General features: G+C 46.6%; 9 protein-coding genes across 9 annotated transcripts; 6 read left to right on the top strand and 3 right to left on the bottom strand.

Annotated features, from left to right (window-relative positions):
• Nucleotides 1–1,018: 1,018 nt before the first annotated feature.
• N7483_000878 (uncharacterized protein) lies at nt 1,019–3,000 on the top strand (the record flags this gene model as incomplete). Its single annotated transcript, XM_057084316.1, has 2 exons — nt 1,019–2,695; nt 2,773–3,000. The coding sequence occupies 2 exons, from the start codon at nt 1,019–1,021 to the stop codon at nt 2,998–3,000; spliced, it is 1,905 nt and encodes a 634-aa protein (XP_056950465.1).
• A 2,702-nt stretch (nt 3,001–5,702) lies between these two features.
• N7483_000879 (uncharacterized protein) lies at nt 5,703–8,003 on the top strand (the record flags this gene model as incomplete). The annotated part of the gene is made up of 9 exons (XM_057084317.1): nt 5,703–5,874; nt 5,966–6,018; nt 6,088–6,360; nt 6,430–6,507; nt 6,585–6,980; nt 7,044–7,099; nt 7,152–7,441; nt 7,500–7,585; nt 7,644–8,003. The coding sequence occupies 9 exons, from the start codon at nt 5,703–5,705 to the stop codon at nt 8,001–8,003; spliced, it is 1,764 nt and encodes a 587-aa protein (XP_056950466.1).
• A 404-nt stretch (nt 8,004–8,407) lies between these two features.
• N7483_000880 (uncharacterized protein) lies at nt 8,408–9,618 on the bottom strand (the record flags this gene model as incomplete). Its single annotated transcript, XM_057084318.1, has 3 exons — nt 8,408–8,953; nt 8,983–9,301; nt 9,362–9,618. 3 exons carry the CDS (start codon nt 9,616–9,618, stop codon nt 8,408–8,410), a joined length of 1,122 nt encoding a protein of 373 aa, XP_056950467.1.
• A 469-nt stretch (nt 9,619–10,087) lies between these two features.
• Nucleotides 10,088–11,473, bottom strand: N7483_000881 (uncharacterized protein; the record flags this gene model as incomplete). Its single annotated transcript, XM_057084319.1, has 4 exons — nt 10,088–10,907; nt 10,961–11,028; nt 11,095–11,238; nt 11,306–11,473. 4 exons carry the CDS (start codon nt 11,471–11,473, stop codon nt 10,088–10,090), a joined length of 1,200 nt encoding a protein of 399 aa, XP_056950468.1.
• Nucleotides 11,474–12,114: 641 nt separating this feature from the next.
• On the top strand, nt 12,115–13,311 carry N7483_000882 (CaiB/BaiF CoA transferase family protein; the record flags this gene model as incomplete). Its single annotated transcript, XM_057084320.1, has 2 exons — nt 12,115–12,172; nt 12,230–13,311. The coding sequence occupies 2 exons, from the start codon at nt 12,115–12,117 to the stop codon at nt 13,309–13,311; spliced, it is 1,140 nt and encodes a 379-aa protein (XP_056950469.1).
• Nucleotides 13,312–13,786: 475 nt separating this feature from the next.
• N7483_000883 (carboxylesterase/lipase family protein) lies at nt 13,787–15,421 on the bottom strand (the record flags this gene model as incomplete). Its single annotated transcript, XM_057084321.1, has 1 exon — nt 13,787–15,421. One exon carries the CDS (start codon nt 15,419–15,421, stop codon nt 13,787–13,789), a length of 1,635 nt encoding a protein of 544 aa, XP_056950470.1.
• Nucleotides 15,422–16,800: 1,379 nt separating this feature from the next.
• On the top strand, nt 16,801–17,382 carry N7483_000884 (uncharacterized protein; the record flags this gene model as incomplete). Its single annotated transcript, XM_057084322.1, has 1 exon — nt 16,801–17,382. One exon carries the CDS (start codon nt 16,801–16,803, stop codon nt 17,380–17,382), a length of 582 nt encoding a protein of 193 aa, XP_056950471.1.
• A 1,141-nt stretch (nt 17,383–18,523) lies between these two features.
• On the top strand, nt 18,524–19,591 carry N7483_000885 (uncharacterized protein; the record flags this gene model as incomplete). Its single annotated transcript, XM_057084323.1, has 1 exon — nt 18,524–19,591. The coding sequence occupies one exon, from the start codon at nt 18,524–18,526 to the stop codon at nt 19,589–19,591; it is 1,068 nt and encodes a 355-aa protein (XP_056950472.1).
• Nucleotides 19,592–22,463: 2,872 nt separating this feature from the next.
• On the top strand, nt 22,464–24,492 carry N7483_000886 (putative chromatin assembly factor 1 subunit A; the record flags this gene model as incomplete). The annotated part of the gene is made up of 3 exons (XM_057084324.1): nt 22,464–23,120; nt 23,191–24,326; nt 24,393–24,492. 3 exons carry the CDS (start codon nt 22,464–22,466, stop codon nt 24,490–24,492), a joined length of 1,893 nt encoding a protein of 630 aa, XP_056950473.1.
• Nucleotides 24,493–25,425: the final 933 nt, after the last annotated feature.

Raw genomic sequence — 25,425 nt, forward strand, 5'->3', positions numbered from 1 at the left:
GCTTAGTCTATACATAGATACAGTAAAGATTGCCCTTTCTTTCTCCTCCTTCACATAGTTGTGACCCAAGAAAGATAAGTTATATCACTTATTCAAATCAAGTCTTCTCATGTATTCAAGTGTTGCTTAACGCAGACTTGGAGTAAGAACCTTGGAAGGAAGTATGAAAGTGAGATGAAACAATTGTATGCATCTCATATCTTACACACATTGCTTTTTTTCAGCTGAACGCTTGGAGCCCCGAGCACACACCTCAAGTGCTATTGTTTGCTTTTCCCAAGGCGCCCCGGGCTGACTCCATAATCCACAACTTAACTGGACAGCCGCTTGATCCACCTCGAGCCGAGTCCCGTCTCGCTTCATTTCATACGATGAACTGGTCGATAAGGCTTCATAGTCAGATTTCTATCTATTTTTATGTCTCTCGATGGAAAAGATATTTTTTCACCTGCAGTGATCATGTCCATCATGTAACACTAGTATCGAGAAACAAGTTGTTTTGTTTGAGATAGCCAACCAGCTCTCATTGTACTCCGCCCCCACTACGGAGTATGCACGCAGCCCGCTCCGTTGCCCGAGACCCCCGAGAAATAAGCATGCCAATGGTAAAATGATATTGATATCAAAAAATAGAGCTTAAAACCAGACTGGGGGGGGGGGGGCTAATCGCAATTACTGACTCAGGTTCTTCCTAAATGGCATAGGATATTCACACCTGGGCTCAATAAGCATTAAATGCCTCACACCAAATGCTAGTGGGCTGAGCCTGAATTAACAGGGGTCTCTAAGCCACCAGTCTACTTCTCCATGAAGATGTCATTATAGATGGTACGGGTGTGTAGTCCTCAGGTCACTGAAGCCTTGGAAAGGATCTGATAAAGCCCCGCTGGACCTTCAGCATCGAAGGAATGAAATCTTCAAATATCTCAATCATAATTCAATCCCAACTTCTATGAAATTTGAAATTTGATATTTCGTCCACTCGTTTAAATCAACTTGGAAGTCCGTTAATGCCAAAATGCCTGAATTCGAGAGTACTATATCTCAAATAGATTACCTCATCGGCTGGATATGCATCCTCCCAAGCGAGTACAATGAAGCGATCAAGATGTTTGACGAGATATACGATTCGTCCAATATCGTCCAAGGTCATAATGACAAGAACAGCTATGATGTTGGACGCATTGGCAATCACCTCGTGGTCATGAACTGCCCAGCAGCTGGAACCTATGGCCAAATTCGTGCAGCCAAAATTGCATCCGACATGAAAAGCACCTTCCCGGCAATTCGATTCATGCTCCTTGTCGGGATCGGAGGTGGTTCACCATACAAGCAGGATGTCCGCTTGGGCGATGTGGTCCTTGGGACTAAAGTTGTCCCTTACACACAGGGAAGACAAGGAGACCGCGGCTTTCTGATCACCGGTTCGACCAAAACACCTCCTCCAATACTCCAGACTGCAATTACTCGTCTGGGATCAAGGCTGGTACAAGGCTTAGATTTACAGAAAGCCATTGAAGATTTGGGATCACAGACAATTCCTCGCCCTACAAAGGACAACCTTTATCGCAAAGACTATGTTCATGGAAGTGGCTGCGACTGCCTGAAGGTTGAGGCTGAGGCTTTTGCATCTATTTCTTCTCGTCACGCCCGAGAGAAGAAGAATCGAGTCCAGATGCACCAGGGCGTGGTTGGGTCTGGGGACCAGGTCATGAAGAATGTTGATCATCGAGATCAATATGCCGGATGGCTGGATATCATATGCTATGAGATGGAAGCAATCGGTGTCATGGAGACAACCTCTTGCCTCACAGTCCGTGGTATTTCTGATTACTCAGATGGCCATAAAAATGACGAGTGGCATCCCTACGCCTCACTATCAGCAGCTGTATGTGCAAAGGAGCTTTTAAAGCTCATCTCAGCACAGAGTCTTGGTTTATGTGCGCTGGAAGTCACTCAAGAAGAGATCGAAAGATCTGTCAGAGGTGCTATTGAGGAGGTCAATTTCTCTATGAATCGACATTCAGAACCACAAAAAGAGTATAGAACAGCAGAGCGCAATCTTAATACTATTGTGGATCGATATGGTCTGCTGCAGCATATGATTGCTCCAGGGCTTCAAAAACTAGTCGAACAATCAGGCCCAAGGGATTCATCGGATGAGGAGCTTTGGACCAGGGTAGTTGCACTGGAGACGCTGCAGAGAGCCTTGGAGGAATCTCTAGATACAATCAATACCAACGTTCGCAAGCAAGCGAAAAGTCGAGATACAAGCGACGCTATGCGTCAAAATTGGAAAAACTTGAAACGTGATGTTGATAGGAAAGCACGTTGGGTATCTGATGTCTCAAAGATTACTCGAAAAATCATTGGGGCTGGTGCATCGAGCTCACGTCGGTTCTTCCTCATGGTTGGCAGAAAGGGAGGCCGAACCTTTCATGACGCCGGTAAATCCATTCAACATCAGTCTCGGATAGCTCTCGAGCATCTGAAACATCTCATGGAAGGATTCAACCATCGGTTTCGTCTTAACAAGAAAGAGCCGCCGAGTCAACCTTCGCTGGAAGCAACTCCATCGGAAAGAACTGCCAGCTGTGAGGATGTTACATCCGAGATGCCTGATTCCGAACCAGAGCTTCGACCTCCCTTCTACCATGGTCTTCCAACCCTATCTCCTCCTCCTTCACAGGAGAATGTTACGCGTGAACGTGGATTCTTATTACCTGGCCCAGATCCGGAATTGCCTCTATCACCACCACGCTCAAGCTATAGCTCGAGCGATCACTCGACAATTCCATCTCCAAGGGAGAGTCGTCCAACAATCTTACCATCGACCAATGTGTCGGGTCCTCAATATTCACCGCCGCCACCAAAGCGAACACCACCAGTGATACCACCAAAGAGAGAAAATTGGCGAGGTCAACCCCTTACACCCCGGGACTCCGAAGATGGAAACACATCTTCACGCTCATCTTCTACCAGGCCAATGCAATCAGCTGAACAAAGACGATCGCAAGAATCTACCTTGCCACCTCACAGGAACATCATACCGCCTCGACCTGCATTGAGACCCAGCCAAGACAGAGGAGATTCATCGCAAAGTTCCCCTCTGGCGTCTAATCCACCATTGATACCACCTACAGATGCAGAGGACTCTGATGCTCTGTCTTTAAGCTTCCAAGACATACTCAGACGGTTTCAGGACGATTCACCTGACATGGGTCGTCCGCAAGAGTAAGATCAAATGCCTCAAACCGGATTATCATTGAGATTCCATCCGTTGAGCTGCAGTTCAATTTTTTTTCAGTGTTATTGTTTTGTGGCAGGAGTCAACTTTTTAGTCTTGAATTTCGTTGAAACCTCGGGAAGTAACCGAATAGACCTTGTTTCTGCATGCGTAAATCTTTTTTTTTTTCTTTTTTCTTTTATTTTTTCCCTCCCAAGTTTACGCAATATAATGAAGCGTCATTTTTGGAAGAGAAAATCGGGTCTTCCATGTTTGTTGGCTACTAAATCTCTTTAACTCGAATGTACTTGATTACGGCCGATTATTTTTGACAAAAAATCCAAGTCGTTAGTAAATGTTCACGTCCGAAATGAATGAAGTCGGAGGGCTAATATTGGAACGTTCGGTGATTAAGTAGCTCCGAGTCGGCTTAAAAGTGGGCCTGGCCCGTGGTCCATGCCACATGGAATACTCTGTCGCGTGGAGAACTTGAATCTCACGCGCTTTATGCATACACATGTGCAAAGTTCATTGAGGCCGTCGTATGAATAAATATCCCTCAAGTGCTGTTTTGAAATATGATCTTCGCACAACATTCAAGCGGCTCTAAGAACTGTGATCTGACACGGCTATACCAAGTACAGCAATGCCGCTTCTTATAGGAATTAACAGTAACCTTGGAAGTATACGCCGGTATACGTATGCTCAATAACTTGATTTCTTGGCACAAGTCCCTTGAGGTATCGGGGATACTAACGGTGACGACGGCGAACATGATCTTCAAGTTGTTCCGAATATGGGTTCAAGTTCAAATTGCTGTCAGACCAGTTGACGGTAGTAAACTTGATCTGATTAGGGAATAACAGTGATACCTGATGATCAGATCCATGGATCCTATTTGAATCCATTTCAAACATCGGAAACATTTTGAAGGATATTCTCTTTTTTTAATATTTTTCTTCCAAGCAAAATTAATATCACTGCCGCCACTTGGTCCAGTTTGTACTAGTGCCCAGGTTGCTTTCAAGCTTTGGAATATCGACTCTGACTCACAGATGCACATACTCCATCTAAGCCATGGAAATTGCCAAGAAAAATCGCCTTGATCTAAAACAGAAATTGCAATATCACTCTTTATGAATGCAATAAACAATTATGCACGGTTGTGGTAAGGATGAAATCGCAATATCAATCTAAAGATCCCAACTTGAACTTTGAGTTAGAACCAAAGGACGAAACATCATGATAGTATGACATGGTCGTGCAGTTACTAGTATTATATTGTGGCACGGTTCATAAGATGGTACTACTAGTACATTAGCCTGGCATCAACCTAAATGGATCTAGGATCTTCTCAGCACGTTTTTCTTTTCTTTTCTTTTTTTCTTTTTTTTTTTTACAATATGCTGAAGCCATCTATAGGTGCGGGTAAATCTAGTAACTAGTTCTAAGCCGCAGCCCCACAAATGAAAGAACACCGAGAGATGATTTAGGCCTAGCTGACATGTTCTTTCTTGATCTGAGTCCTGTCAAATTCCGAGAATCAATCGAATAGGAGGAAAACCACAATAAAACCATCCGAGAATATACCGTCTGCTTAATTAAAATCAGCCCACGCTAAAATGTGGGGATCAGACTACTCCTCCGCGTTCCCCACAAATCAAACATTGGCCCCCCAGGATTTTGGGCGTCTTGCCATAACACCGTTGTATTGGCTGAGAGGACGCGTCATGGTATATTTCAATTCGGCCATTTATTCCAAAGACGGAATAGTCAAAAAGCTAACGTGGTTAACCATGGTGTGCTTGGGGTTTGGGGGCTTGAGAAACAGTTTGAGGAGTACAACCTGAGCAGGTAGCTATGGTCCAATCCAAACAGCGATAACATAAGCGGAACACGGCACTCAGACGGTTATGGCGCTCCCAAGCTTTACGAGATTTACAGCCACCAAGCCTTTTGATCTACTAGTATGACGTTCGTGCGTTTTTGTCTTGGCGTTCAGTTGGATTCTACAATCATGGATGTTCATCTCTGCGAAGGCAGCATACGGCCCAGGTAATGCAGGAAGAGGATTTAGCCCATGGGGAAACTGAACGCAACCCTGGTTAGGCTGGGGTTTCGTGGGGAAGACGCTAATCGCTGCAGGAGCTTGGTTTTTCACTATGATTTGCCTGAAGTCCGGCCCAACCCCGTCCGCTGCCGGTTCTTGCTGTGATAGATCGAATACAGGCTCGGGTAAGCCGGCCGGGGAATGGTCAAAGCAAGGCCTCGTGGTAGTGAGATTGAAAGACTAAATTAATTTGAGGGGAGCTGTTGTTTTCTCTTTCGTCCAAGGGAATACATAAACGGAGATTTCCCTCAAAAAGTTGGACACACCTGGGCTTTCTTTCTTTCTCCGTTTTCTTCCTGTCAGCTTACACCGCTGTATACTAATCTCTGTATAAGGCCAATTAGCAACTAATTGGGAGACTCCAATATGGATCAGTCCATGAACCCCGCAATGGACCTGAAAGGGCTTCCGTCTGCAATTAATCTGTCAGAGAAGCGTGCTGCGCTTGCTGGTCCCACCGGTTTGAAGGGCCTGATCAGCAATAAGAAGACATTCCTTATTGGATTATTTGCTTCTCTGGGTGGTCTTGTATATGGATGTACGTGCTAAGAGCTTGTGGCCCCTTCTGACTCCCTGATATTCCGATATTCCTCAAGTCTTTTGCGATGCGGGGCTGACACGTTGAATAGACAATCAGGGAATGTTCGCACAAGTTTTGACCATGACTTCTTTTATTAAGAAAGTAAGATATGCAATGTAGTCACTCAGCTGACACCACAATACGAGATGCTGACATTATTGGTTCCAATAGACGCAAGGCTATGCTGCCACCACCGGTACCGGACAGGGTCTTCTGACTTCGATTCTTGAATTGGGCGCCTGGGTCGGTACTTTGCTCAACGGTTACCTTGCAGATGCAGCTGGTCGTCGAGCTACCGTATGTATTGCTGTCGCAGCATTCACCGTCGGTGTTATCGTACAGGCCTGCGTTGAGAACAAGAACTACATCTTCGGTGGTCGTTTTGTGACTGGTCTGGGTATCGGTAGCTTGAGTATGGTTGTGCCGCTTTACAATGCTGAGCTTGTATGGACCCCTCATATCACTTCTCAAGTGCTTTATCCATCTGAATCGACTCCTAACTGTCAACTATAGGCCCCACCCGAGATTCGTGGTTCGCTTGTCGCCATCCAGCAGTTATCAATTACTTTCGGAATCATGGTCAGCTTCTGGGTAAGTCATCACTCTGATCATTACTATGGTACTAGTGAAATCACGATCAATATACTGATAGTCTTCGATATCTCCAGCTCGGCTACGGTACTAACTTCATTGGTGGCACCGGCGACGGCCAATCCATCGCCGCATACCTGATCCCAATTTGCATTCAATTACTCCCTGGCTTTGTTCTGGCAGCTGGTATGCTTCTGTTCATGCCCCAGTCTCCTCGTCACCTGATGAACACCGGCCGAGAAGAGGAATGTCTGACCACATTGGCTCGTCTCCGCGGGAAGTCTCAGGATGACATTGGTGTACGAGTGGAATTTTTGGAAATCAAGGCTCTCTATCTGTTTGAGAGAGAGACTTCTATCCGGAAGTACCCTCAATACCAAGATGGATCCGTAAAGAGCAATTTCATGATCGCCATGAATGACTATAAGTCTCTGATTACAAATAAGTCTCTGTTCAAGCGACTGTCAGTTGCTGTAAGTTTCTACTCTGATATGGGTCTTAATACTAAAGTCACGCTCAAATACTGACAAATCCAGTGCCTGATCATGTTGTTCCAACAATGGAATGGAATCAACGCCATCAACTACTATGCGTAAGTTTTGGTGTCCCTTGCACTTATGGAGTTTTGCTGATAAATTTAATAGACCATTTATCTTCGAGGATATGGGATTCGTAGGTAACTCTGAGAATCTGTTGGCCACTGGAGTAGTCGGCGTTGTGGAGTTCCTGGCGACAATCCCAGCTGTACTTTTGGTCGACAAGATTGGTCGTAAGAAGCTTCTGATCGCCGGTGCCATTGGAATGGCGGTATGCCATTTCATCGTCGCCGGTATCATTGCCACCTACGAGGGCAAATGGGACAGCCACCGCTCAGCTGGTTGGGCCGCGGTCGTTTTTGTCTGGATCTACGTTATTAACTTTGCTTACTCCTGGGGTATGTCTTCAAAATCCTCTTGCAAACTTTCAAAAGTCTAACAGCACGAAATCTTTAGGTCCTTGTGCCTGGATTGTTGTCTCTGAGGTTTTCCCTCTTAGCATGCGTGCGAAGGGTGTCTCTGTCGGTGGAAGTTCCAACTGGGTACGTTGATCCCTGCTCAGCTGATAGAGTTCGAAATTCTAATAGATGGTCTACACAGCTGAACAACTTTGCTGTCGCTATTTCGACGTCTCCATTTATTTCCAAGACGACCTATGGTGCCTTCATTTTCTTCGGTATCATCACCACAATTGGTGGTGTTTATGTTTACCTACTTGTTCCAGAGACCCGAGGCCGTACACTCGAGGAGATGGACGAACTTTTCGGAACAACTGCATTTGCAGCTGAAGACCAGACATTGAGAGTGCGTATTGAGCAGGAAATTGGACTGCTTGCTCTTCTTGGTGAAGAGGATGTTCAAAACGAGACAGTTAGTAAGACTGAACACGAGCATGTCACTGAGGCCGAACCTGTTGCTGTCGAGGCCGGTTATGGGTCTGTTGAAAAGGTTGAATCTTGATTACCGCCATGAACGATCATTCACGTCTAAGCTAGGATTTCGATGTGATGCTGAGGGTCTGCAGTCTGAAGAAATATGTGTGGAAGAGCTGGACATTCGATCGCCAGAATGACTCTGTGTGGAGTTTTCTCGGCATATACCATATAATTTTTGAATTTTCATTTATCTTTGATTTCTGTTTCCCGACCAATGTTTTCTGGCTTTCGATTCTAAAGGCCACTTGCCCGTAATGTCAACTGGTCCTGTGAATGTATCATCCTCAGATGCCATACCCAATTTCATCCAATGTCCATAACCAATCTTCATCTGGGTCAGCCACATGCTCACTACTGGGAATGCTTTTATCAATGCCACGAATCTCCTTTAGCTTTGTGAAACCCGACCTGAATGCCAACATCAAATCATCAATTTCCGCTTCCCACATAGGGGGGGAGCTTGCCTTTTGAGTAGCCTCGAATACAAAGGGACTCCAAATTATCAGGGAGACCTTCAAACAGCTTGATCTTTGCTTGTTGCTCTAAGAGTTCATGGTCGCCCCGAATCAAATAGAACAACACATCTATTGTGATACTGAGATTTTTCAAAGCAGTAAAATCCTTGAGTGAGCCATGTGTTTCCCAAAATGACCCAAGAAATTCATGATTATAATCCTCTTCATCCGCATCCTCGAATTCATCCGCTGTTTCCCAGCGAGGATTATAGAGACTGTTTTCAGTATTGAGATCGAGGCTTTCCAGTGTTGTTTTATGTGCCAAAATTGCCTTCAAGAATGTCTTCTCATTAAATTCGTTGGGCTCATACTCAAAACGGCCTCCTATTGAGTACTGAAAATTCTTTAACGCCTTGCAAGCCAGTATCGCACGTGCCATATAGGGAGTGCTAACAGACGAGTGGTTGATACAGAGCTCAGTGAAATTCGAGGTTCTCTGCTCGACAAGTGGCGCATCTTGCTGATCATCTGTCAAAGATCAATGCCGACAGAGATTATCGATGGAAGATGGTCGAACAAGTTGAAGCAGTCGAGGAACTCGATATGAGTGTAGTAGCGTTCATCGTCACACTCCCCGCTTAAATCAACGATTATGTACACTTCGCGTAGGTTCTGAAGATAAGGCAGGTTTTCAGTAGCCCTGTTGGCTTGACGCATGAATGCTTTGAGAGGGAGGTTTTCTTCGCGTGCGCCCTCCCAAGTTTGGTACGGTTGTGTCATGCCCATTTTCACTAGATTTGGTGCCATAGCGATCAAAATGACAGCCAAGGCTTGTGCAATATACACTCCACCCGGTGAAGTATTCATGCTAAAGACTTCATTAGTTTTACAAAAGTTGACAATTATTGATTATTGGTGGAGCTTATACCCATTGAAATATTGTCTGTTCCCATCATCGTCTCCCGTTTCCTTCTGTATCGCCATATCGAGGACAGTCTCCTCGTCCGAACCGGAGAATCCAGCCCGTCGAATCGCTTTCTTAAGCAGACTCAAGTCTGTTTGGTTCAGATCGCGTGGGTGTGATCCACGTTTACCACCATTCCAGATCCCACTGTGCCTGGGTCTTCCGTAGTAACTTAGGTCGCGCACATATTGACCCAGGAAGGGCTTTTTCAGGATGCTCATCACCAATTCAAAAGCCTGGTCGATACCCTTATTGGTTGGCCATATATGGATCGATTAAATCTCTTTCGCGTGGGCATATCACACATGCCATGGACTTTGCGACACGAGAGCGAGAAAGTGGCCACATCTTGATACCTATCAAGATGCGACAAGATTCTAACAAGTATCTCTGGAGGCAAAGAAAAAATCTTGGGCTCCATTCCTAAATTTTGCGAAAACTTGAAACTGGAAGAATTTTTTTAGGCTTGAACCGGGAGCTTGAGATGCCTAAATGGCATTTTAACTGCGGCCCCCAAAAGTGGTTTTAGCCAAGAGTCCCAAGGCCTAAAATTATCTGATCGGCAACACCAACTTAAAGGCAGCAGCAATCTTTTTTGGGAGATGAGAATTTTAAACGTTTACAAAAAAATTCAGATAACTATAATAGATCCAGAAAAAGTCTAGGTAAATTGTATTGCTTGTTGACTAATTATTCCATGCTTATATGTGTCACTCTATGTTTTCGTTGCTGTTCATCAATGGCAACTGAGGGAATCTCGCGTTCACCGTCATCTACCTTGAGATAAATCGAGCCGTCTTCAATATCGATCGTACTTGGAATGAGCGATTCCCTCTCATTGGCTTCCCATGTTGCGTACACAGGATCTCCATTGAGTATGCGATTCACATTGAGCATGGTACTATAGAGTACACCCCAGCTGGCAAACCCCACTGGCTCTCCCTCTTCATCATGAATGTCGGACGCCTTTCCTGCGCCTCCAGCAGACCTAAAAGCGCCAGTGAGGGCAGGATAAGGTGCAAAGCAGCGTAAGTACCCTTTCCCACACATGCGACCTAAAGAAACGTCGAACTGCGCGCCGATATTGATTTCCTCGGCAAGCCCAGATGGATTGACCGATAAGGCGGCAAGAATTCGCTGGGCGCCATGATAGCTCACTGCATACATACTTGAACAGACACCATCGTTGGCAGTACATGTCAAACGAGCCTGATCCGATCGTTCGAATGGAGGGGGATCGCGAAAATAGGGGAGGAAATGTCGAGGCTCAGGAACGGTTGGGTCATTCGGGGTTCTATAGAAGGGAAGATCTTCCTTGCATTCGATACCACAATGCCCAATCCAGAGTATATCCCAGTCATCGCCATAGGGTGAGGAGCATGGCGTATCGGTTGTGCCTTGGAGAGCCCGGACGCCGAGAGCAAAGCTTTTCAGTTGTGTCTTGATGTTGACATCCCAGTCCGCGTCATCTTCCATAATAATTGCGCTTCCTATCCTGTCCCGAATTATACTAATACATTATCAGTATCATCCTTAATCTTCTTGGAGAGATTGGCCATGTACCGTTTCATTCCGTTCACATGTGCCCGACGGGCAGCGTATTCAGACGGCTGGTGATCATAATTCCAATTCTGGAGTTGTGTGAATGCCAGTTGATTTTATCTCGAGATACTGCTTGGAGTATGGCAAAGACGGACATATGGATAAGACTTAGAGTTGATATCTTCCTGCAAAACCCCGTCGATCAAGTCAACATGAAAATTGCACACTGATGAGCCCAAAGCGATATTATCACTCTTATCCGCTCGACTAGGAATATTTATGGCGAGTATTTTGCCGAACTGTGAGACTTGTCAGAACCTTGGAAAATACATCGATTCACTTCAAGTTGTATAAGATAGAACTTACTCCCAACGTCCGGTTTTCAATGGCCTCGAGATCATCCCAGACCTGCTGGGAATGAGTCCAGAAGTAATGTTCATGCTGGATCGGCCAAAATGTATAGGAAATCGTAGCAGCTCCGAAAATAATCAGTACGACTCGCCCCCAGCGTAGCTGCGCCGTTGATAATATCATGCTTAGTGGCAGCGTTGTCACGGGGTATTATGCCACCTTTAAGATAAGTAGATCATATCTTGTTCTCAGTAAAGGAAAGTTTCAGAACATCTTGCGTGCTGTGGGAAAAGTGGAAGATGGAAGGAAAATTGGAATAATAAACCATCAGAATGGCGCGAGGCAAAAGAAATAACAGGCTGACATGGAGGCGGCGACTATTTTGAGGTGACCGAAAACCACCGAATCTCTTGGATTCATTATGATGAGAGAATTATAATGATGTTGTCGGGGATGAAGCTTCATCACATTCATTTAGCGCTATACATCGCGCTAAGCCTTGAATCACACTGCGTGATACAGGGGTATATCGGGATAATTTCTCTTCATGGCCTAGTCAGGGCGATGGCGTAGATATGACCTGATGAGGACATAATGAAACGCGAGGACTCTCTTGTCGCATTATGAACTTTGGATGCATCTTGCACATGATATGGTTGCTACTATTTTGATTATGCGGGACTGCAGCATACAATAGCATGCACATTGATGGTTCTCCGCACCGAGCCCCGGACCTCGGTTGCGGGGAACAGGTGGAGATAGAGCAACCATTCTTAAGTGCTCCAACGTTCGACAAACACATTATTCAATAACGAAAAATCAAAATGTCATCTCCTCCATTGAAAGGTATCCGAGTCGTTGAGCTCGCAGGTCTAGCACCAGGTATTTCAAGTTCAACCCGCATCTGGTTTCTGACTCCTTATTCTAATTCTTTCCCAGGACCTTTCGCAGGCCTACTGCTAGCCGACTATGGCGCCTCGGTCCTCCGCATTGACCGACCCAAAGCCATCAGCGGTGATCAACTAACGCGACACAAGACATCTATAACTCTCGATCTGCGCGATGTGAAATCAAAAGATATCCTACTACGTCTTCTCACCGCCGCCGATGTGTTAATTGACCCCTTTCGCCCCGGCGTCCTGGAACGCCTCGGCTTATCTCCAACAGAGGTCCTCCTTAAGCATAACCCACGGCTGATTGTCGCACGTATGACTGGGTTCCGACGCGACGGTAAATACAAAGACATGGCTGGCCACGATATCAACTACATCGCCGTATCCGGCGTTTTATCTATGCTCGGACGTGCAGGCGATAAACCTTTCGCGCCAGGGAATATACTTGGAGATTTTGCCGGTGGTGGTGCGATGTGTTTCCTGGGAATTCTCCTTGCGCTGATCGCTCGCACAAATACGGGTCGTGGTCAGGTTGTCGAAGCAAATATGGTGGATGGCTCGGCGTATCTGGCTACCATGCCTCGATTAGGACGTCAAACACCTGCATGGAATGAACCTAGAGGACACAATTTGTTGGATAGTGGTTGTCCTTACTACGATACTTATGAGACGAAGGATTCTGGGAAGTTCTTTGCTGTTGGGGCACTGGAACCACAATTCTATGCCGCGTTGCTACGGGGACTGAGTCTTGATCCGAAGAAGATCCCAGCGCGGGAAGATCGTGATAACTGGTCTGCGCTGAGGGAGATTTTTACGCGCCGATTCAAGGAGAAGACTCGTGCAGAGTGGGAATCTATTTTCGATGGCACTGACGCTTGTGCGACTCCTGTTTTGGAGCAAGATGAACTTGAGGCGGCGGGTTATGACCAACGTCCTGCTGTGCACTTATCCCAAACCCCCGCTTACCCGTTCAAGGCCGATCAGGGCGGCTGGTCGGGTGGGGGCCTCATGCCTGGGGATGGGGGTGAGGAGACCCTCCGAGCATGGATGGGATGGGAACCTAACAAGGATTTTCTGGTTCGGAAGGACGGCGCCATTGTTCTGGTAGATGGTAGGGCGAAGTTGTGAGACATGATCCGCAGTGACCCATTCAGCTATAACTGGGGTGATTTGTACATGCATTATTCCTTTTCTTTTTCTTGGGGTTATTCGGTTTGAATGTATGGTTCAGCCCTGCTATGTAGCCTTGCCGAACACAGTAAAGATTGTCATGCATCACACTCATGAGGTACAACCACCAATTGTACCTGAGCCCTTCTTACTCGATGCGTTCATCAGGAACGTTCCTACATCCTTTTCTTTCTTTTCCTGTGGAAATGCTGAAACATATTGACGTCATGACTAACAAATTTCCCATTCCGGATCCACCGAGTACCACGCGAGATTCATTGTGGCGCAGTATGTATGTTTCAGCTGGTACTATATTACAATACACAGCCCTATCAAGTCGAGTAATTGATCGCTTGAGATGAATCATGTGAATATTTCAAGAATTCTCAGGAATGGTTCGAAAGACTCGGGTTTTATTGAGGTTTTTGGTCATCTACCACGGGGTTTGATACGAAAAGTATTCCGTAATCAAGGATACATGCGACTCCTCTCCAATTGTGTCCGAGCCGAATGAATTTCCCAACCACATTGTCTGATGAGACTCCTTGCTTGGCAGCCATTCTGTCAAGTTTCCACCGTTGGGATTACCAGTCTTGATAAAATTAGCCCAGTAGCGCGTCATCTTCGATTGGATGTCATAATCGATATCAGTCCACGGCATATCGGGATAGTTGTATGGGATGTTGTTGAAAACATAGTACATCTCACTTCCATGGGAAGCACCATCAACGGAAGCATCACCTGGTGGTGTATGGGTCCAGTAGTATGACCATACAGGTTGGGTGTTTCCACCTTCAGCCAAGTTTAGCGCAAACTGCCACGTTGATGTGCGGCTAAGATCACGCCACATCTGATTACTCTGGTTATTTGCCTTGTAGTATGTATCTGCAGGGTAGAGGTCGAAGAATCGAGATGATAAGTTCGCATACATATCAGTGTAATTGCCCTTGTATGAGCTGACGGTGTAACCGGGATCTGGTGATGCACCTGTCTCGTCCTTATTATCACCAGCCAAGATAGGTACGTTGGCGTGACGGTTATTGAGGAGGGCCTCCCAGTATGTATAGGGAAGAACGTATCCATCCAATACTGGACGCCAGAGTGGTGGTTCAATAAAATTATTAATATTCTGGAATTGCGTGCCATCGAATATCGTGTCATCCAGGGCGCTATATTCGATTAAAGTGGACATAGATACTGCCCGGGCTTCGGCAATCGATGACACATTTAACTGATCAGTCAAGAAATCAACACCACTGGAGAGTGCATGCTCTTTTTCGCGATAGCTTGTGGCGACAGATCCTGTAAGGGGATCGTGTGGGGCACGAGGACCACTCTCAGCGATGATGCCTGCAATCAGACCCGATGACTGGGGGCTGAAGAACATGTTCAGTGCACAAGAAGAGCCAGATGATTGTCCACCGACAGTGATTTGATCAGGGTTGCCACCGAAATTGGAAATCTCCGCCTTGACCCATTCTAGCGCGGCTATCATGTCCATAACACCGTAGTTCCCAGAAACGTTATGTGGTGATTCTGCAGAGAGCTCAGGATGAGACAGGTAGCCAAATGCACCCAGTCTGTAGTTTATTGTCACCATAACAATATCTTGCGCCGCGAGCCCAGACCCATCGTATGTGGAGACATCGCCAGATCCTTCGATAAATCGTCCTCCATACATCCAGAGGTAAACAGGCAGATTGGCCGAGACGTTGGGAGTCCAGACATTGAGATATAGGCAATCCTCGCTCATGACAGTGCTTCCAGTTGACCAAAGAGTTTTTCCCTCAGTCTTTGATTGGGGACACTGGGGACCACCTACAGTAGCTTCCCGAACACCAGTCCATGCATCGGGCTTTGTTGGGGCTGTCCATCGAGCTTGTCCGACAGGGGGCGAGGCAAATGGAATGCCCTTGAACGTATAGATATCACCGCGGTATTCCGAAATATTCCCTTGAAGTCGCCCATAGCTCGTCTGAACAATTGGATGCTGATCACTGTCAATAGGCGCGCCTTGAGTTTTGAGAATTGCCAAAGCGGAAATGAAGAAGAAACGAAGAGAATGCATCCTCTGATGTCCCTGTAATAGGGGAGCTGTGGAAACTTGAGATAAATCTATCCTGGCTATGAAGAAAGCGATCTCATCTCCTTTTATACTAATCACAATAGTTAAGTAGCATCTGAGAATGCCTATACCATTGCCTGATGTCGCTACCAACAAAAATACTCCGCCACTAATTCTCAGTTACGAAGAGATCCTCCGCGGATCCTTTCCTTGATGATCATACCATCGGAACAAGAGCTTTGAGATTTACTAATAAATGCACAATTTCTCGGTGATATCTACCTGGTATAGACTGCAAGCCCGAACGTGTGGCCGTTACCCCAAGACTCCCCACATCATTTTCATAATATGTACTCGATATGCACATGTGGTCAGGGCGTTCGAATGTTTCAGGTTCATTTCTCCAGGCTGCCTGTCCCCGCAATTTACTGTAAACTTTGTGTCATATCATGCGGGGTGCTGGATCAACTCCGAAGATGCACCGAGAATTCGGAATGCTCTCCGGACCAGAGCTTTAATGTCACACTCGTTTAATGAGCGCCATGTGAACCGTTTCTAGCACTTGAAAGCACAAGGAAGATAATATAAAGACGAATTTGAATACTGGCTCTCGGCGATATCTGTAAAATATGAGCGTCCTTCCACTAAGAGAGCGACTCTATGTTCTTTGTTTTAGCGTCGAACTTGGTCATCTGAAGCATGAAAAGCTGAGATGAAAGCACTGTTTATTTGGGATAATAACATTCGAATCAAACGACAAATGCAGATTTAGGCTACTATTCTGATTGTGTTTATGAGACATGAGTGAAGGAAGAGGTATGAAGTCGATATCAGCACTAGGTGATGGTAATTCATCCCAAAACCTAGAATCAGAGCACGTGTTTAGAGCGATAGACAACTTTGAATAAAAATAGCCCACATGTACACATGTGCACGTTTATTATGTGGAATTTAGTCGATAAGCTGATACTACTCTGTGGGTAGCTCAATCTATTGTCCAAGTGGCGTAGACACGTCCATTAAGGCCGTCCACGCCATGGTTAACCCCGCATTATCACCCTTTTGCTCTGACGAACCGCGGACATCGGTCCTCGGCAATTTAGTAGATCTGAACGTTTTTCTCACTGGGATATATTAAGCTCAATGTAATCAGCCTGAGTCTTCTCTCACTCATATAGTTGTTGAATAAGCTTCAGTATTCTGGGGTTCCCGCAGTTCAATATGACACGACCGGCAGTCCCCACTCAAATGATCATCATCCCCATAAAAGAGGACGTTCAAATTGATGATCCCACTTCAAAGGATGGACAGACTTGGACTCAGGTACTGGAAATAATGCAGAAGTGGGGGAGGGTTCCGTCGCCTATACTGGGGGCGTCACAATGAAGAGCAGGGACAAGTACATCTTCACATCGGTGAGTCCGAGTTGGCGAGCCGATAGTCGGCCAGATGACCAACAAGCCAACATTCATCTTTTAGTCCGCGAGAGTCTGCACCAACATTATGCGCTCCTCGCGTCCCCTGATTGGCAGCAGATAATCACCCAGTTGGCAGGACTAGGAGTCTCTAGCGTCCTAGCACTGACCGTGCGCCATGCGATGATATCGGAGTTCTCATCCAACCCGAAAAGCCTGGGGAATGAGGCCCCGGTGACCGGGACGGCTATTTATCTCACCCCTGATCCGGAGGGGTGGGAAAAAACTTGGGCGCTTTGGACAAGTATCGTCTCCACGGTACCTGGCTGCATTGGCGTGACGGGTGGGTGGATGGTGGAGCCAGTGGAGGGGAACCTTTCCTATATTGTCTATGTGGGATGGGAAAGTGTCGAAGTTCATGATTCATATCATCATACGAGACATTTCCGTGAGCGCGCTATTGTACTACGGGAACATAATACGGGATACCGGGAGTATGGACATGTTGCCTTTAAGCACTCGTGTTCTCGTCGAGAAGCGAATCTATGAACCTTTGTACAGAGTAATTTGCAGGAAATTTCTTTGTTTGCTCGCTTAAACCGTTCCTTGGAATCAAGCTTTTGGCAAAGGAAGTAATTTCCTAAAAACCGGTTCTTTCATGGGGGGGTAATCTGAAGCACCTGGGCAGTTTACGAGGTACGGGAGTAGACAGGAACCGCTAGGGGGGTTTTCGGTTAGTAGAACCGCCCCAGCGTGCGATAGCCCCTCGGGAGGAAGTTACTAGAGATAGTACCATATGATAATAGTTCTATTTGCTTTTTCTTCTTATTTATACGCTAGAAGATGTATCATGAATACTCGGTACCCCTGTTTTTATCTGAATTAATTCAAGGTAGTATAGAGAGGCAAACTTGGAAGTTAGGGTTACAACCAAGAGTTGACGTCAATGTCAGAGTTGCAATTTATTAAAGACTTGTAATGAAATGTAAAATTACCATTCACCAGCCTCATTCAGGTGGCTGAGCAAGAAAATGCAGAAAAATGCCCCATTAAACTCCACCCAAATTGTACTTTTCAGGTCCCGTCGTGTTCCGTCGTATCGTCCAATCACACTGAATCCCAAGTCAAAGTCTCTCTTCCCCCTCCCTCATTCTTTCCCCTTATACCTGGTTCCAAACTCCTTTTCCTCGTTCAAATTAATTAGTTTTGTCGTTCGAGATCTCATCTGCCCTCGTGGACTTTTCGAGGTTCAAAATCAATTGGGTACGAAAAGGAAGGTGGCCGCGTGTGCGCCTCTCAGGCCCGATCCACACACCCCAAACTCTTTCACTCCTACCACCATATTTGCTCATTGTGCCCAGCCATTGATCACTTGTCTGTTGGCTGGTCTGCAAGGAAATTCGAGGGATTGAATCAAAGATCTCCGCTTTGACTTGCCTGTAAAGCGGGGATACTTGCTTGTACCTACTAGCGGGCGCTGAAACCCGCAGATCGCTTGTCCCGTCAGCCGCGCGCATCGAAGGTCCAGAGCACGTCTTCCTGCCTGAAAGTGTGGTGTTCGCAACAACTCCGTTCAACCCCCCTCCTCCGAGTTTTCGCTGCGAGCATTTCGTACGATCGGGTTCCTAGATATACACCTTCTGCCCACCATACTGGATTTTGAGACGCCGTGTCAAGCATTTCACCCAAAATGACCGAGTTCCGAATGCCCATGCACCAGGGGCCCCCTCCTCGGAAGCCTATGCCTAATACTCAACATGCATACTCCTACCATGGCTACGATGCCCCCAGAAATCTTGCGCCTCACTCGGCCGCGCCTTTAACCACTCACAGCCGCACTCGCACTACCTCTTCCAACGTGCTACCATATGGCTCGAGTTCCCATCATCATCATTACCAACACACCCCTCCACCTCCCATGCCTTCTCATCCCATGGGTCCCCCGGCTGGTTTCCCCCCAACACGCCGATTATCGAGTACCACCACTTCTACAAACTCCACCGGAAATGCCATGCAACACGCAGACCCAGGCGACATCCGGCGTAGCGCCTCCAACCGCTCGGCGAACTCCCAGCTAGGCTATGTAGCTCTCATGCGAAGGCAAAAGGCTACCGTCTGGTGCGACCGGGCACAACCAGAGGATGCGAGAATGCGGGAGCAGGCTATGCGGGATAAAAAGAGGGCGTACCTTGAGGTTCATGGCGCTGGCCGCTCAGGCACCTCCTCCAGTGGCAAGATTCGACATGGAGCCAAGGCGGGACTCGACTTCTCACCCTCGAACCTGGTCGGTGCAAAGGTTCCCGTTCGACTCAGCGCAAACGAAATCGGCGACGGGGACGATGATGCTCATAGCAGTGAAGGAGGCATGATTCATCGTCGAACCGGCAGCGGGCGTAGCTCGCTTGGAAGCAACCGGTACCCCAGTGGATACCAGCGGCAACCGGGTACTATGGGAAGCAACAGCACACCTCCCAATGAGAAAACTGACCTGCCAGACGTGTCAGAAAATACTCCCGCAGAGATTCACGAAGAGGAAAAGAGCCGTGTGTCATCATTGGTCAAGGATGATTCTGCAACGACACACAGCAGCGAACAAGAAGATCTGGTGGGTGATATGGAGGCCCCCAGTGCGGCTGTTATGTCAACCCAAAAGGCCAAAAAGGCCGATGAGCTACGGCGACGTGGTAGTGTTGATGAGCGAACTACCTCCATGACCAATGTGCGACTCTTTGTGGCGAACCCGGATCTTAGCGATTAGGGTAGATGTCCAAAGATATCTTTTCACTTCTCAAATTACGCAGCGTTTCCCGTTTTAATTCAGCTTTTGTCCCATCCTTTGCCCCTTCGTTTTCGTGATAATCTCCAGGTGATTTTTTACTACTACCGCTCGGAACGCTGCACATAATACCTTGATACTTTCTGTCTTGCTATAAGCCTTGATGGCTTGGCGCCAATGTTACACATCATGTCGATATCTCTACACCTCCATGTTTCCTATCGTCCTAGGAGTTACTCAAATGGACTGTTCCTCTAGGATGTTCCATGCCTCGGCTGCTCAGCCTGTCTCTGCTGTCGTACACTTGCATCCGGGTCACCCTGGCTTCAGTCTTCCTTTATATTTCTCAATCTGGATCGAGATACCAATATTGACTTAATCATTCATCTGGGGCTTCATGATCTATTTGGATTATCTCTTAAATATTTATATTAGGCTACGCAATGGTAGCATCGGTCACGGTATGCCATGTGGAGTTCATGTAGTATCTATGAACATTCTGAACTTGAAGCTTTCTTTGTTACAACATTGAATAATCGCTCGAGGTCATTCTTTGACATGTATCTCCTGTATCTAAGTGATTGATGTGTTTGTTGCAGGAACTTCCCGCTAGTTACCGACAGAGTTAGCGAGGCCTCGAGGGTGATACTCGAGTTCATCTCCAAGCCCTGGAGCTCCAACCTTGGAAGGTTAACTAACTAACGTGATTCCCGGTCGAGCTGCGCACCCGGCCGAGCTGCGCACCCCATCTAAAATCGCGTCTTTCTACCACCCTACCTAATTCAAACACCTACCATGCCACCAATTCGTAATATTTCGGCCGAAAAAAAATGTCGAACAAGAGGGCAAGGTTTTATTAGCCTTACAGGCTATTCAAAAGGGCCAAATCAAGTCTCTTCGCGCAGCGGCCAGGCTATTTAGCGTGCCTGAGTCCACACTACGCAGTCGCGCGCACGGCATTCAATCTCGCGTCGATACACGCCCAAATGGCCATAAATTGACCCAGTTGGAAGAGGATCCGCTTATTGAATGGATTATCTCTATGGACTCCCGTGGAGCGGCGCCTAGGCCAGCTACTGTACGAGATATGGCCAATATTCTACTAGCTGCGCGTGGTAGCCACCCCCCACCAACAGTTAGCAAGAATTGGCCATCAACCTTTATAAATCGACGCGAAGAGATTCGAACACGCGTCTCTAGGCAATATGACTACCAACGTGCTCTAAACGAAGACCCTAAATCAATCCAAGCATGGTTTACAACTGTACAACAAGTTATCGATAAGAATGGGATCCAACCTGAGGATATTTACAACTTGGATGAGACAGGCTTTGCGATGGGCCTTATTTCAACACAGACGGTTGTAACACGGCAAGAATACTACGGTCGGCGAGCTATTGTACAGCCTGGGAACCGTGAATGGGTGACGGCAATTGAAGCTATCTGTGTAGATGGTTATTCATTACCACCATGTGTGATTTTTAAGGGAAAGGTTGCTATTGCTAGTTGGTTCGATAACCTACCAAAAGACTGGCGGTTTGAGGTCTCAGCTAATGGTTGGACTACCGATGATATTGGCCTACGTTGGCTTGAGAAGCTATTCATCCCATCAACAAATTCACGTGTCCGTGGCCGTTTTCGGCTATTGATTCTTGATGGCCATGGAAGCCATCTCACACCTCAATTTGATCGAATCTGCTCAGAGAATAACATTATACCTCTCTGCATGCCACTGCATTCTTCACATCTTCTACAGCCACTGGATGTTGGCTGTTTTTCTGTGTTGAAAATTACCTATGGTCGCTTTATAAGTGACCTTGCACGTACAGGCTATAACCATATTGATAAGCTTGATTTCTTAGCTGATTTTCAACGTGCCCGGCTTGAAGCTTTTAAACCAGCTACTATCCAGAATAGCTTTATAGCTACAGGACTAGTACCAATTGATGCTGAAAAAGTTCTTTCTAAATTGAATATTTCGCTACGAACACCTACACCACCAGGCACTCAACCAGGCAGCCGAAGCAGTCAATTTTCACCTAAGACACCTAGAACTGTGGTCCAGCTTCAAAAGCAAGCTTCAATGCTTAAAGATCTTCTAAGACAGCGATCAAACAGCCCTCTAAGCCCATCGAAATTGATGCTAGATCAAATCATCAAGGGACACTGTATATCGCTACACAACACTGCGCTACTAGCACAAGAAAACGCCAATTTACGTGCAGTGAACGAGAAGAAACGACAGAAGCGCAGTCGGTCAACTAGGCAGGTGCCATGTGAACAGGGCTTGACTGTTGAAGAAGGCCTGCAGCTACTCACGCAGCTAGAATTGCCAGTAGAAGCACCTGCGGTCGAACCACACACCCAGGTTGAATTGCCTATTCAGCCGAATCAGCCAGCCCCCAGGGCTCAGCCTAGGTGTAGTGGATGTCGAGAGGCTGGCCATCGGATCAATGTATGTAAAAATCGTATTTATAACTGAATTTATTCGCATTGGGTTGAAATATTTGAATTTGAATTTGTCTAATGGTGGTGGGTGCGCAGCTCGGCCGGGTGCGCAGCTCGACCGGGAATCACGTTATATTGATGGCTATCATTTACGTAAGCATGCTCGTTATCAGAGCCGTGGACGCGACCGCGAATTCATTAACGAAACGCGTCCCTTGTCAACCCGCACTACCCTTAACGGATCACCATATCGATCCATCACCTGGGCACCATTCTTTTCCTTTCTTTCGTGAGAAGTTGCTGCAGCCATTTGTTTTTTTCTTTTACCAGAACTCCAACTGCTTTCAGATATCCCGCATGAACACCGGTTGACCGCGACTTCCGCTCTTTCATGGATACTTCCAAAATGGGCCTGACCCCATTACCGCCTAGCCAGACATTTCCCTCGTCGCCCTCTAGCCCTCGAAAGCGGTCAATTCACGAAGTTGATGGTACTGAACGACCATCTGTTGGCCCTAAAAAATCACTCTTAGACTTCACAGGTGAAAACCAAGAGAACCATGACCCCTCTGGGCCTACGATAAAGTCAGACAGTCTCTCATTTCAGAACGATCCATCTGCTACCATTCAATCGACACCAAACTCTGCACCCCAAGTTATTATTCCTTTCAAGTCCGACCCATCACTTTCTGGTAGTCCTGTCCACTTCCCCTCTCCTATTCCCAATCCTGCTGTTGAGACACCTCAAGGATCTCCAGTGAAATCTGATATGGCTCCTGGGAAAAAACGAAAGCTCTCACCCAGTGTTAAAGAAGCTAAGGAGCGGCTGCGGTTGGAAGAAAAAGCCAAGAAGGATGAGGAAAAACGATTGAAGGACGAAGAGAAAAAGAAACGGGAGACGGAACGTGAAGAAGAAAAACGATTAAAGGAGGAAGAGAAGAAGAAGCGAGAGACTGAGCGAGAGGAGAAGAAAAAGGCTAAAGATCAAGAAAAGGCTGCTAAGGAAGCTGCTAAAGAGGATGAGAAACGTCGAAAGGAGGAAGCACAGCAGAAGAAAGATAGAGTAAGTGGTGTATATACGTGATAATTCCACGTGATGGGACTATAAGATTGACCTTGTTTTTGTTTTCCAGGCACAACCCAAGCTCAATTCCTTCTTTGGAAAGCCGCGGCAACCTACGGAGCCTGTGAAGACAGCTGCCTTGTCCAGTAACATACCTAGCACTGGCTCCGACACGAACGTTTTCACATTGCGCAACTCCGACTACGCCAAAGACTTCCCTGATTTCTTTCTTAAATCAAATACAGTTGTTGCACCACCCCACCGCTTTGAACGTGATTCTGAGGCTCTTGCGCACGTTCGACATACTATTGACGCCTCTTTCTGTTCTAACGACAATACGCCATACGAAATCCAACCTTTTGTTCCCTCTACGATCTTCAACCTTGTTCCATACCGTCGCCGACAAGGTCGTTACACCCACTCAGTCAAAGAAATCCTGCAAACAATGCAGAACCTTGAGGATGCTGCGAACCAGCTAGGCGGGGAGGTGAAGGAGAAATCAATCAAAGCTTCCCTTGATGAGCTTCGCCAGATCCCTATGAAGTCTCTGAAATTCGGGGAGGATGTGCGTCCCGCCTACCAAGGCACCTTTTCCAAGCAGATTCCTATTCTCTCAGCCAACAAGGTGTCTCGCAATCCATACCACCGTGGTTTACCTGATGTAAACTATGACTACGACTCGGAGGTCGAATGGGAAGAGCCCGAGGAGGGTGAGGAGCTTGATTCTGAGGAAGAAGAAGAGGCCAGTGATGATGGGGAGGACGATATGGATGGTTTCCTGGATGACGAGGACGACGCATTGGCAGGTAAACGACGCATGATTGTCGGTGACCTTGAACCTGTCTGCAGTGGTCTTCACTGGGCGGCCGATGGCCCACACGAAGAATTCAAGGTCTATCAGATTGAGACCATTTCTGAATCCGTCCGGTTCCCCATCGATCCCTTTTCAACAGCTTATTGGGAGAAACCACGCGCGGTCGAAACAGCACAGAAAGCCCGAGTGACACAGAAGCCCACCCCAATTGATTTGTTCCGGGTTCAAAATACGGTTGTGCCTAGTGGCAGTGGTGTTACTATTCCCCCACCGCCACCGCCAGCGTTCAAAGCTAAAAAGCCCTTCCCACCCGAACAGTTGGCGGAGTTCAAAACGGCAGTGGAAGGAAGTGATTTAAGTAAAATCGGATTGGTTGAAATTCTGAAAAAACGGTATGTATCCCTAACATGCGATTGCGTTGCCTGGCGTTCTGAACACGTTACTAATTATCACCGCAGATTCCCTAAGGTTTCCAAAGAGACCTTAAAGGCTACCTTAGACCAAGTTGCCGTCCGTGTGGGTCAAAAGGAAGTGGACAAGAAATGGACATGTCGTTGATCTCGACAAGGTCTATATGCACGATAGGTGTTTTTGGGACTTAACTGCATTTTTCTTACGACTTGGTGTTCCGGGTGATGATTTTCCGAGGCATATCTTTCGCTTCTTTTCACTTGTTTTTTTTCTTTTCTTTTTTCCCATCACTTTTTGACCTATGGTCATATCTATCATGAGGAGCATGCAGCCAGGGTGTTTATTTCTAGTGTATGAATGTAGCTTGATGTGAAGATCAATGTCAAACTATGCATTCTTATTTTCCTTTGGTGAGACCGTGAGACACATAATAAGCTGTAAGCAATAGAGATGATCGATCGAAATCCTAGATTCTAGAAACACCGTTGAGATTAAAATAAGCAAATCACAGCTTGAGTCAAATAGACAAAAAACCAAAAAATACAAAAATACAAAAAAATCAACTAATTAAAAAAAAGACTCATCTAATCATGAAGTTGGACATGTCCACCGAATAACTGCGGAGTATACAATAAGTGGGGATCATCATACAGTGCAAATAAACCACTTCCTTCACCAGTACTACAGTGACTACAGCACATACAGAGCACGCCACGCATTATTTTCTCTCTCCAACTTGTCCTATTTCTTCCTTCTATTCTATTATTGGTTAAAAAGTGATCCATACTCGGACAACAGAAGCTGACTCCGCAGAACTCCCAAGGAGGGCGGCGAGCGAATCATGGGGAGCGACGGGGCTGTCCACCTCACTCCTGCATGCATTGCCAACGCATCGTTGCCCATGTACTCGGTACTCAACTTACATCAAGGCCCCTTGCGTGCATGAAGACTTCTCAGAAGTCACTGTACTTTTCTCCCCATCTGCAACTGGCCGATTCGAGTCGTGATCGCTTTTCTCTCTCAAACTGAACTGGTTAAATCATACTGGTGATTCTATAATTTTCTCTTTCGCGCATACTA

Source organism: Penicillium malachiteum (genome assembly GCF_028827825.1).
Source record: "Penicillium malachiteum strain IBT 17515 chromosome Unknown utg000001l:1.0-8184562.0:1.0-8186909.0, whole genome shotgun sequence".
NCBI lineage: Eukaryota > Fungi > Ascomycota > Eurotiomycetes > Eurotiales > Aspergillaceae > Penicillium > Penicillium malachiteum.